General features: G+C 49.0%; 1 protein-coding gene across 1 annotated transcript in view; it reads left to right on the top strand.

Annotated features, from left to right (window-relative positions):
- The window catches only part of Nelfb (negative elongation factor complex member B), a 15107-nt gene extending 3225 nt beyond the window's left edge, over positions 1-11882 (top strand). The window contains exons 5-13 of the mRNA XM_028772935.1: positions 2233-2418; positions 3376-3488; positions 4487-4589; positions 4805-4900; positions 5316-5458; positions 5560-5666; positions 10445-10586; positions 10854-10962; positions 11158-11882. Coding sequence (XP_028628768.1) covers positions 2233-2418; positions 3376-3488; positions 4487-4589; positions 4805-4900; positions 5316-5458; positions 5560-5666; positions 10445-10586; positions 10854-10962; positions 11158-11304 — 1146 coding nt within the window. The 3' untranslated portion in view covers positions 11305-11882. The remainder of the gene's footprint in view (positions 1-2232; positions 2419-3375; positions 3489-4486; positions 4590-4804; positions 4901-5315; positions 5459-5559; positions 5667-10444; positions 10587-10853; positions 10963-11157) is intronic.
- The last annotated feature ends 891 nt before the right edge of the window (positions 11883-12773 follow it).

Genomic DNA, 12773 nt, shown 5'->3' with positions numbered 1-12773 from the left:
AGTTGGGCTTGGGTGCTCCCAGCGGTACTGTAGTGGGCTTGGGTGCTCCCAGCGGTACTGTAGTGGGCTTGGGTGCTCCCAGCAGTACTGTGGCTTCTGTCTTGCTTCCCCAAGCTCTCAGGTCCCCGGGCCTTCTTGATGTCCTGCTTTGACATGTCAGGCCACACAGCAGATCTCATTCAGCCCAGTGTCTGTCCTGTGTTGATGGGGCCATTTCTTTTTTTTTTTTTTTTTTTTTGGTTTTTCGAGACAGGGTTTCTCTATGTAGTCCTGGCTGTCCTGGGACTCACTCTGTAGACCAGGCTGCCCTTGAACTCAGAAATCCACCTGCCTCTGCCTCCCAAGTGCTGGGATTAAAGGCGTGCGCCACCACCGCCCGGCGATGGGGCCATTTCTTACATCCTCCAGATTTCCTTTCCTTTCCTTCATTTCATTCCTGTTTGGTTGGAGTTTATTACTCCTGATGTGAGCGTCCAGAGCGACACATCGGACATTGTTTGGACTCCTGGGCCAAGTGGCTAGATTTAGAATTGCATCCTAAATGCCAAAGGCCATCATTCTTGATCTCTGTTGCCAGTTTCTGCAGACGAGTCTAATTTATGGCACTTTAATGCTGGCCTGTTTTTCCTCTTGGAGACTGTGCAGACTCTTGTCAGTGCTCTGTGATGTCCAGCACTGGGGACAGGGCTAGTGGATCACCTTTACAGTCTTGGCTGTAGGACAGCTGTCTTGTCTATGAGCAGGTGGTCCCAAGCTGGTCATGTGTGAGGCAGGTACTCTCTTTGTCAGGGTTAGATTGTGTCTGTGGTCTGTACCTAGTGAACAGGAGAACTTTGGACCATCCACATGGCTCAAGTGGTGTCAACGGTGAAGATTTTGTTCCTGAGATGAAGGTCTAGGCCAGTCCAGGAGGTCTTGGCAGAGGTCTTGGAGAGTGAAACAACAGACCAACCAGTGGCTTCTACACCCTTCTGCCTCCTCCCACTACCTCACTACTTGTTGAGGCTAACCTGATGCCTTTGGGCTTCCTGTGATATCTTCACTCTGGACTTACTCTTTGTTCCATAATCCTGAGACTCAGTTAACCGTGGTCAGTTAGCAGCTGAGTGAAAGTTCTTTGTGTTGGTGAAGACTTTTTTTCCTCCCCAAGACAAGGTTTGTCTGTGTAGTCTGAGCTGTCCTGGAACTCCCACTAGACCAGGCTGGCCTTGAACTCAGAGATCCTGCCTGTCTCTGCCTCCTGAGTGTTGGGATTAAAGACACACCCAATTCTCCTGGCCCCTGCCAACCCCCCAGATATTTGAGCTAGAGTGTTTGGTTGCCTTTGTTGGGTACATGTAAGGTGGGTGACACCTGCCAAAGAAACAGGCGTTTGTCCCAGCACGGCCCTTGCCTGGAGTACAATGTAAAAGAAAAGGTGGCTGTCAGTGTTTATGGTTTAACACAGGACAGCAGATTGCCCTGTATAGCCTGATAAGCCTTAGCCTAAGCCCAGAGGCAGTGGCTGTATAGCCTGAGCACCCTGTGTTGGGCTCTCAGCACTGTTTCCAGGGTGAGTCACCTACCCCTTAACCTGGCAGGCAGGTGCTTGAAACACAGTAGATCACAGACAAGGGCCTTTGATGAATGTGGATCTACCACTTTGTTTTTTCTTTTTTTTTTGTTTTTTGTTTTTTGTTTTGGTATTTTGAGACAGGGTTTCTCTGAATAGCCTTGGCTGTCCTGGAACTCACTCTGTAGCCCAGGCTGGCCTCGAACTCAGAAATCCGCCTGCCTCTGCCTCCCAAGTGCTAGGATTAAAAGCGTGCGCCACCACTGCCCAGCTGGATCTACCACTTTGAGTAGCTGAATACAGTGCCAATATTTCATGACAGAGAAAGAAATATCTCATGCCAAAAAGAGAGAAGGCCAGCTCTGTATCCAAGACTGGGACACTTGTGTGTGTGTTGCTGCCTGGGTGGTGCTGGGATGAGCATTTATGTTTTGTTTTTTTGAAAGAGGGTCTTTTTATGTAGCCTTGGCTGTTCTGGAACTTGATTTGTGAGTTCTAGTCTGGCCTAGAACTCAGAGAGAGCCACCTACTTCTGCCTCTCAACTGCTAGGATTAAAGATATGTCCACCTCTCCTTGTCCTGGGGTGGGGACTGTGGACTCCATCTGTCTTGCCCTAGGTGGTGCAGAGGCTGACGCAGATGGTGGGGACTGTGGACTCCGTCTGTCTGTCTTGCCCTAGGTGGTGCAGAGGCTGACACAGATGGTGGGGAAGAATGTGAAGCTGTATGACATGGTGCTGCAGTTCCTGCGCACACTGTTCCTGCGCACCAGGAATGTGCACTACTGCACGTTACGAGCCGAGCTGCTTATGTCTTTGCATGACCTGGACGTCAGTGACATCTGTACTGTGGATCCCTGCCATAAGGTAGTGCTGCGTGCCCACCTGTGCACGTCTCCTGGGCTCTCCTCCTCTGCATTTACCAGTCTAGGAATGGCTGCTGACCACATCGAAGCTGGCTTCTCGGACGGCCAGCTCTGTGCCTCAGCTCCACTGGGAGATAAACTGGCCTTGCAGACACCTGGCTGTCCTGGTGGCTCCTTTGCAGGCCCTCTAGCCTCTATTCTATAGCTGGAAGTGGCAGGCCCTGTGACCACCTTTCTATTGGGCTCCTGGCTTTTCTTGTCCCAGAGCCCCCGGGGTTACTTGCCGGCCAGTACCAAAGTAATATAGGAATTAGGTTTTCTGCACTTCCCTCTATCCCCCACCAAGAACACAGGAAATCTAAGACCACCTCCTAGGTACTAAGTAGTGTTGTTTATTGCTAGACACTGAACAACACTACATCTCTGCCATAGCCTGTCCATCCATCTGCCAGCCCTGGTTACCTCCCTTTCAGGGAGAACAAATATGCCTCTTTCATGTGCTATCCTGATCCTTGGTACTCTTGAGACCTAGGGAGGCCTCCTGCTCCCTGTGGGCCACTGGTCCCCCATGAAAACTCAGTGGTGTCTCAGTCCTGTGCCATGGTGCCTTCCAGACACCTGGGAATGAGAACTGCGTTTGTTTTCCTTTGTTAATACCTACTGATTGAGTGCACAGCAAATGGTGGTGTTGGCTGTCTAGGCCTGGAGACTGCTGCTGCCCAGTCTTCGGCATGCCCCCCTCCCCTTTTACTGATTGCCATTTTTCTCTGTCCTCTCCAGGGACCCCTTTCTTTCTCTATCCTGGATTTGGCCTAGGGTGGGGTCTTGGACCTGGGCTTGTGTTTATCTTTGCCTCTCTCCTGTATTTGGCCTGTGGTTCCCACAGCCATTTGGGTAGTGGCAGAGTTTGAGGAGTGAGAGTCTGGGTATACCTAGATTGTATATTTCCTTCCTGTAGTTCACCTGGTGCCTGGATGCCTGCATCCGTGAGCGGTTTGTGGACAGCAAAAGAGCCCGGGAGCTACAGGGATTTCTTGATGGCGTGAAGAAGGGCCAGGAACAAGTGTTGGGGTGAGAGCTTTTTGAGGCCGGGCAGTGGTGGCGTACGCCTTTAATCCCAGCACTTAGGAGGCAGAGGCAGGTGGATTTCTGAGTTCAAGACCAGCCTGGTCTACAGAGTGAGTTCCAGGACAGCCAGTACTACACAGAGAAACCCTGTCTAGAAAAACCAAAAAAAAAAAAAAAAAAAAAAGAAAAGAAAAGAAAGAAAAAAAGAGAGCTCTTTGAGAACCCTAGCCTTTGATCCCTAAACAGGCATTGGTGGGGCTTGTTGTTCGTCCTTGGTAGTTGGAGCCTATTCTGGTATATTTGGGATGGTCATGCTTGGTACCAGGCCCACTGTTAACAGGGTGCTAAGTCATTACTTGGAATGAGCCTCTTGAGGCCTGCTGTTCTGGGGCAGCCAACATAGGGAGCTTGGTCAGGGAGGGGACTGCTGTCTATGGCAAGTTAGGTGTGAGCTGAGGGTGGGATTAGACACTCCCACCTGATTCTCAGCATCCTTTGCCTGGCGTGAAGATGCCATGCCCTGCCACAGCCTTGCCACATTTGTTTATTGTATTCTTCCACTGGCTAAACCTAGAGTTGAAGCCAGGGGTTGTTTCTGTTTTGAGACAGGGGGTCTTGCTTTGTGGCCAAGCTGACCTGAGATTCACTATGTAAACCAGGCTGGCCCCAAACTCATCATGAATTTCTTTCTGTTTCTCCCTCCTGAGTGCTAGGACTAAAGTCACGTATCACCATTGCTTGCTCCTGAGTCAGGGCTTTTCAAACAAGGTATTAATTTAGTGTGGGGTTAATTTTTTTCTTTAATTTTGTAGTTTAGAAGATCTTTGAGTAAGTTATGGATAAATTATGAATTCAATACAGAGAGAGGCTGGCTATCTGCAGTCAGTCCCCAAGTCCTTGCATCCAGTCTGTGGCTGTCCCTTTAGTGGGTCTGGCACTGCAGCTATTAGAAACAGAGTAACCAGGCTTCTCAGTTTATACCAAGATCTGATTTCTTCCAGGGATTTGTCTATGATCCTGTGCGACCCCTTTGCCATCAACACACTGTCCCTGAGCACCATCAGGCACTTGCAGGAGCTGGTTAGCCAGGAGACACTGCCCAGGGTGAGCATAGTCGTGGCTGCTGGCTGTACAAAGCGTATACTGTCTGTCTGTGAAATTGAGCTTTACTCCATAGGTGGGTATTGGCACATGGGTACCTTATGGTCACATGTTCCTAGGGTCCTGGCTTTGGAAAGCAGAGAACCTGCTTTGCCCATTGAGACCAGAGGATGGCATGGTCCCTGTGAACTCTTACTGATGCTTCTGTTTTCTTTCAGGATAGTCCTGACCTCCTCCTCCTCCTTAGGCTGCTGGCACTGGGCCAGGGTGCATGGGACTTAATAGACAGCCAGGTTTTCAAGGAGCCTAAGATGGTATGAGGTCTGGTTTCCTCCTTTTTAAACTAATTATGGGGAGTGGAAGGGTGGGGCCCCTCTGGTAGCAAAGCTCTACTCCTAGAGTCATCTTTAGGTGAACATCCATCAAGGATGTTCAGGTATCTTGGTGGACTGGCTGCAGGGTGGAGCTATTCCATGGGGACTAGGGTCCAGATGGGGCTTTGCCAGGTGTAGCCATGATGGGGGATTAAAAAATATATCACTTGATATGAGTCTCAGGAAACAGGAAGGAGGGATTTTGGGGACCAATGTCCAAGAAAGCTGTCTTTGAAGCAAGTGTATTGGGTGGGTAAGGGCAAGGTGGGTATACATGGCAGAGTGGGTTAAGGTATCTATTGAGAGCAGCCAGGCTCAGGGGGACCTTAGTGGGCTCAGACACTCCTTCTGTCAGGAAGCAGAGCTCATCACCAAGTTCCTGCCGATGCTCATGTCCTTCGTGGTGGATGACTACACTTTCAATGTGGATCAGAAGCTGCCAGCTGAGGAGAGAGCCCCAGTCACGTACCCCAACACACTTCCTGAAAGGTTCACCAAGTAAGACTCCAGGGTGGGGTTTGGGGGAGGCACTAGAGTGGGGCTGCCAGGGAAGGTGCTGCTGGGTGGGCTGACAGAAGACCATGGCTTCTTGCATGCAGGTTTCTGCAGGAGCAGCGCATGGCTTGTGAGGTGGGACTGTACTATGTCCTACACATCACCAAGCAGAGAAACAAGAATGCACTCCTGCGTCTTCTGCCTGGTCTTGGTGAGTCCTGAAGGGTGTACTCCCCTGCCACCTGTGCCTTGAGCTCTGCCTCTTTCTTCCTGCCTTCATCTCCAACTCTCATAGCTTGGTTTCCATGTCTGCACTTTACTGAGTAGACTCTGTGTGCATGTTTGTAAAACAGGTTTAGCTCTGTTTCAGATATGCCAGTGTCTTGTCATTTCCTACAGAAAGGATTCGTACTTTTATAGCCAAGTATGGTGGTGCATGTCCTTCATTCCAGCATTTCGGAGGCAGAGGGAGGCGGATCTCTGTGAGTTCAAGATCAGCCTGGTCTGTATGTTCAGTTCTGGACTCTTCCACTTTTACGTGGGTTCCAGGCAATCAACTTGAGTCTCCAGATTTGTGTAGCTGCTTTTCCTCACTGAGCCATTTCACCAGCCCTCTTGTTTAAGGTGTCCAGGAAGGCCAAGGCTGGGTCGAGAAACTCTGTTTCAAAACAAAGCAAAAAACATAAAACACCTTTTGTCTTAGAGTTTTCCTGCTGTGAACAGACACCATGACAAAGGCAAGTCTTATAAGGACTTAATTGGGGCTGGCTTACAGGTTCAGATGTTCAGTCCAGTATCATCAAGGCAGGAACATGGCAGCATCCAGGCAAGTGTGGTACAGGAGGAGCTGAGAGTTCTACATCTTCATCTGAAGGCTGCTAGCAGAATACTGACTTCCTGGCAGCTAAGACTAGTGTATTAAAGCTCACACCCACAGTGACACACCTACTCCAACAAGGCCATACCTCCTAAAAGTACCACTCCCTGGGCCAAACCTATACAAACCATTACATTCCACTTTCTGGCTCCCATAGGCTTGTTCAAGCATATGAGTCTATGGGAGCCATACCTAAACATAGGATAATACATTTAGTCCAACTTCTGAAGTTCCCATAGTCTATAGCAGTTTTAACAATGTTAAAAGTCCAAAGTTCAAAGTCTCTTCTGAGATTCATCTAATCTCTTAATTGTAATCCCCAAAGTAAGACAGGAAACCAGCTGGGCAATCTCCATGTCTGATGTCAAAACTGTCTTCGTATCTCCAACTCCTTTTTCATCTTGTTGACTGCAACAAACTTCTTTTCCTTGGGCTATTCCACTCACTGTTAGCAGCGTTTCTCAGCAGATAGCCCATAGCTCTGGTATCTTGAACATCTTGGGGTCCAAGGCAACTTGAATGTTACAGCTTCTTGTTTCAATGTCTGGGATCCACACACATGATCTTCGAGACTCCTCCTAAGGGCTGGCGTCACTTCTCTGCTCTGCCCTCTGTAGCACTCTAACCTCAGGTTGATCTACTCCACTGCTGCTGCTGTTCTAGGTGTTTATCCCATGGTTCTGGCATCTACAACACACTGGGGTCTTCTGTTGCAACTAGGCTTCACCCATAGCCTCTCATAGGCTCTCTTCATGATGCCAAGCCTCAACTCCTTTGCATGACCCCTTAAGTCCTGGGCCATCAACTGCAATGGAGGCTGCATCTTTTTTTTTTTTTTTTTTTTTGGTTTTTCGAGACAGGGTTTCTCTGGATATCTCTGGCTGTCCTGGAACTCACTCTATAGACCAGGCTGGCCTCGAACTCAGAAATCCGCCTGTCTCTGCCTCTCAAGTGCTGGGATTAAAGGCGTGAGCCACCACTGCCTGGCTTAAGGCTGCACTTTCACCAGTGGCCTTCCATGGCCTCTCACAGTGATGAGCTTCAGCTGCTCTTCATGACCCCTCATACCTTCAGAACCAGTACCACCTGGGTGGCTCTTACACATTACCAAGTATAGCAGGAGGTACAACCTTGGCATCTGTGGAACACAGCTTCTTTGTGCTCTCAGAAAGCACTTCCTAGGAGATTTTATCTTAGTGATGTGGTTTCTTCTTAATCACTGCTAATTTCTTAGCTCCAGCTAACCAGCATCAGTTGCCCCAGTCTCCTCCTTTTGGCTATAAAGCCAGAGACACATGGCTGAAGCTGCCAAAATTCTGCTGTTTGCTGGGGCTGGAACATGAGCCCATTGTTATATTACATTATTACCAGCTTTCTGTTTTCTAACTCCTACACACCGCCTAGCTTGGCTGTCCTGGAACTTGCTCTGTAGATAGATATACCTTGAACTCAGAAATCTGCAAGGCTTTGCCTCCTGGGATTAAAGGTATGTACCACCATGCCTGCACCTAAATTTAGCTGGATGGGATCTTGTCCCAAGGTCACTACTCCCTTAATTAAATTTAATATCTTTGAACACAGGATTCAGCTCCATTTCACTTCCTGGCGCCCCTTTAATACTCAAATCATATATTTTATATTTTTCCTTTCTAAACTTGCTATGCTTATTCAAAATTCTCTTCATGAGACTTAACCAGAGAACAAAGTCTATGGTGGGTCTGTCTTTCTTTCTTTCTTTCTTTCTTTCTTTCTTTCTTTCTTTTTTTTTTTTTGGTTTTTTGAGACAGGGTTTCTCTGTGTAGTTCTGGCTGTCCTGGAACTCACTCTGTAGATCAGGCTGGACTCAAACTCAGAAATCGGCCTGCCTCTGCCTCCCAAGTGCTGGGATTAAAGGTGTGTGCCACCACTGCCAGCTATTTTTGTTTCTAAACTACTTATTATTCTGTATGAGTGTGCTTCGTGTGTGTGAGTGTATATGCCTCAGCACATGTGTATAAGTCAGAGAATAACTGGAATTCAGCTCGAGTCTCCGGGCTTGTGTAGCCTCTTATCTACTTACTTATTTTGATTTGTTTGTTTGAGATGGGATCTCTTTGTGTAGTCCTAGCTGTCCTAGAATTCCTACTCCTGTAGACCAGGCTGGCCTTGAACTCCCAGAAATCTACCTACCTCTGCTTCCTGAGTGCTGGTAGGTGTCCACCACTACGCTGGCACCAAGTATGGACTGATGTTGCCTTCGCCTTCCAGCTGCTGCCATGGTAGATTACACCACCATGCCCAGATGTGTTAGATACAGCTGTGGATGGCTGTGGCCAGAAGAGAAACAACAGAAAAAACTCATCCTTTTTTTTTTTTTTAAGATTTATTTATTTATTTTATGTGAGTATAGTGTTACTCTCTTCAGACATAACAGAAGAGGGCATCAAAACCCATTATAGATGGTGGTGAGCCACCATGTGGTTGCTGGGAATTGAACTCAGGACATCTGGAAGAACAGCCAGTGCTTCTAACCACTGAGCCATCTCCAGTCTTGAAAGAATCATTTTGACTCAGTTTCAAAAGGTCTCAGTTGCTCTCGGTGGGGAGGACATCTTAGAGCACAGCAGAGCAAGCATGTGGCAGAAGCTTCTCTAGCAAGCCAGGAACAGAGTGTAACGGGAATCAGGACCACATACAACCTTTTTGTTCCTGCTCTTCGAGACCTGCTTCCAGCAGCCAGGCCTCACCTCCTAAAGCCTCCTTCAGAAATCCACCAGCACCTGGGGATCAAGTGTTCAGAACACGAGCCTGATGTTCCCAATTCAGACCATAACCCTTGTCTGAACAGCTTAGTAGGCATCTCTATGAAAAAAAAAAAAAAAGATAATTTTAAAAACTGAGCAGGAGCTGGGTGGTGGTGGCGCACGCCTTTAATCCCAGCACTTGGGAGGCAGAGGCAGGTGGATTTCTGAGTTCGAGGCCAGACTCATCTACAGCGTGAGTTCCAGAACAGCCAGGGCTACACAGAGAAACCCTGTCTCTGTGCTATGACCTTGTGTCCCATGGGTGGTGGGGAGTTCCTGTGTCTCAGCAGGGTGTTGTTGTGGGCTCCAGTTAGGATTTAAGGTGCGTTTCCACTGTACACGCCCACTTGCCTTTCTTTTTTCTTTTTCTTTTTTTTTAATGGTTTTTCGAGACAGGGTTTCTCTGTGTAGCCCTGGCTGTCCTGGAACTCATTCTGCAGACCAGGCTGGCCTCAAACTCAGAAATCCGCTTGCCTCTGCCTCCCTTGTGCTGGGATTAAAGGCGTGTGCCATCACTGCCCGGCACCGCTTGCCTTTCAAGTGTCACGGTTGTTGGAAGGTGGAGCCCCAGCATCTTAGCCACTTGGTGGTGATCCTGCATGTAACTGGGCAGGCCAGTAAGTGGCTGAGATTCATCGAATCTGTTCTCAGTAGTGCTCCCAGAACACTCTAGTGTCCCTGAAGTGTTCCAGCTTCTCAGTGAGTTCAAATGCCATCAACTGGGTCTGCCATCAAAATCTGTTCCCAGTTATCAGGAATGGTGATGGGTCCCAAGGTTGTCTTTGCTGTGTTCATCCTTCCTGAGAGAAGGCCTGGCTGTGGGATCCTGTTAGCTCTTGTTGAATGCCTGCTCTCTAGATGTCAGTGTGAGGTTTGCCTCTTGCAGCACAGCCTGCCTGTGGCAACATATCTCTTCATGCCATTGGGTGTGAGCAGGACACATGCAATTGCTTGGCCATCTCATCTGTCCTACTTTGATGTCTTCACACAGGGAGTTTGGCAGTGTTCTTTGTGTTTAACTGAGGAGTCATCTGGAGTGTTTAGCAGAATTCCCTCTGGGCCATACTCTTATGCTTCTGCATATCTCTAGTTGTTTGTCTGGCGGCTTTCTCTTTGTGGAGGCTAATTCAGACCAGAGCCCCTGGGTGTGGGGCAGACCACCTTACCTTCCTTATACTCTACCTATGGTCTTGCTTCCCTGATGAGAGCCTCAGACAACCTATCTACTTTAGCTGGTCAACTCTTCTCTGCTCACCTGCATCCTGTTCTGAGCTTGGGACAAAGAGAGTCCCTGAGGGCAGAGGCTGAGCCACCCTCTTATGTTTACAGTGGAAACCTTTGGTGACCTGGCCTTCAGTGACATCTTTCTCCACCTGCTCACTGGTAGCCTGGCATTGCTGGCTGATGAATTTGCCCTGGAGGATTTCTGCAGCAGCCTCTTTGATGGCTTCTTCCTTACTGCCTCTCCCAGGTGGGATACACATTTCCTGCCAGTTCTTGTGTTTGACAGCTTAGGAGGGGAGTTGAGGCTCCATCCTGCTAAAGAACCACAGGTGGGTCTTTGAGCACTGGGACCTGTGCTAGACTGAAGAATTCCTGGGTGTGGTTTGTGTATGACCCAGGGGTCAGTTCTGATCCACTTCTAGGTGGAGGGGTAAAAGCTGAAGGCACATGGGGGTGCTGTGCCTAGGAGTGAAGCAGGTGTGATGGCATCTCCAGCTCCACTGATGTCTTCCAGGAAGGAAAATGTCCACCGTCATGTGCTGAGGCTTCTCCTCCACTTGCATGCAAGAGTGGCCCCTTCCAAGCTGGAGGCATTGCAGAAGGCTCTGGAACCCACAGGCCAGGTGGGTCTCATCAGTTCCTGCTTAGAGGGTGGTGTTCTAGGAGTGTGCTTGGCCAGTCCAGCCTGTGGCACGATGCCCTTGGTGCTTACTTTGATTGAGTTCTTCATGATTGGTCTTGCCTGTGGCTTCACTCCTCCATGTAGGCTCAGACAGACCACCTGCCCCATGGCATGCCTATGTCTGGTTTTCCCACAGAGCGGGGAGGCTGTGAAGGAGCTCTACTCCCAGCTTGGTGAGAAGTTGGAGCAGTTAGACCATCGGAAGCCCAGTCCTACCCAAGCTGCCGAGACACCAGCACTGGAACTGCCTCTTCCCAGTGTGCCTGCTCCAGCCACACTGTGAGGCTCTGGGGAACTGTTTGACAGTAGTACCCCTATGGAAGGGTACTCTAGTTGGCTAGGGTAGTAGGCTGAGCTGAGAGGGCTGTTCCTTGGCTAGGTTCTCCCTCTGAGTTGCTGTCAGGAGCTGGTCTACTTGGGCATCAAAGGGCCCATGATGGCATGGTGGGACTTGGCCCCTGCTTGACCCTGGCAGAGGTGGATGGTGGTTGGGGTATAGGAAAAGCAGTGGGCAGAGGCCTGACTGACATGATATTCAATATGCACAAAGTCCAAGGGGAAAGGCATGCTGGGTTCACCAAAGTAGATTTGCTGGGCCTGATATGCCAAGCACAGGAGTGGTACCTTCCACAGAAGCCAGGTGGAAAGTCTGCAGCAGGCCTGAGCCTGCTCATGTCAATGCATAGCCCATGCTGACTGAGATCTGTAAGCAGAGCTCTGCCTCCTACAGCTCCCTGCCTCAGTTTACCTTTGCAATAGAAAGCAAATCCTTCTCCAGCTAGGTGTTTTAGCCTTTGAGTAGAGGAGTTTGGATGTACACATTGAAGTTTCCACTTATGTGAATAAAGCACATTTTGATAAGTCCGTTGTAAGGAGTCTTTGTTTGTTCTGGAACTGGGTTTAGAGGTGAATGCAAAGAATGTTCTTTTTTCTTCTTGCTATTTCTTTCTTTCTCTTTTTTAATGTTAGGTCTCACTACATGTCTCTGACTGGCCTGAAACTCACTGTGTAGACTAGGCTGGCCTCGAACTTGGAGAGATCTTGCCTTTGCCTCCCACATGCTGGGACTAGTGTGTGCCATCACATCTGGATGTAACGTTCTTCTGGAGAGTCAGTGCTTTAGCTTCTGTGCCTGACAACTCTGTTCTGAGTAATCTGGTGTAGGGCCCAGCAGGAAGACTTCAGAGACCTCTCAGAGTGTCTTGATCTCTGTGTGCAGCCTTTTACTCCTTTCAAAATGAGAGCTAGGAAGCCCTAGGAGGACCAAGGACAAGCCCTAGGTCAGAGTGATTCTCAACATCAAATTTATAGCTCTGTGGCAGCTTAGTCATCCCTAGGTAGCTAGGGAAAGTCCAGCTGGGCACTGGGCATTCCTGTACCTTCAATTCAGGAACCACCAGAATCGCTAAGCAGGGAAGCTATCTGAGGCCTAATGAGAGCTCTCTTGCTGTGATGGGATCAGGCAGGTGTGGGTGTTTGCAGGACACCCCGGTCTGTGCTTAGCTTTTCCCACTTGTGAATGAATGGCATGTACCCTGGCTGAACTGGCTGTTTGTTACCAGGTGGGGAGGGGCACACTGATGAATATCCCTGAAGCTGAGTGAAGGGGAAGGGGCTGTTCAGCTTTCTGTTGTAAGTAACACTATAGGCTAGAGTCATAAAGAACGTGTGTTTATATTGGCTCAAGGACCTAGTCCAAAGTTCAGGATAAATTTGATGATAGCCATCTTTCCAACAGAGGCTTGAAGCATA

This window comes from Grammomys surdaster, unplaced genomic scaffold (assembly GCF_004785775.1).
Source record: "Grammomys surdaster isolate TR1022 unplaced genomic scaffold, NIH_TR_1.0 219, whole genome shotgun sequence".
Taxonomy (NCBI): Eukaryota; Metazoa; Chordata; class Mammalia; order Rodentia; family Muridae; genus Grammomys; species Grammomys surdaster.
Note: the sequence above shows the minus strand (reverse complement) of the source record. Positions and strands in the feature narration are given on the sequence as shown.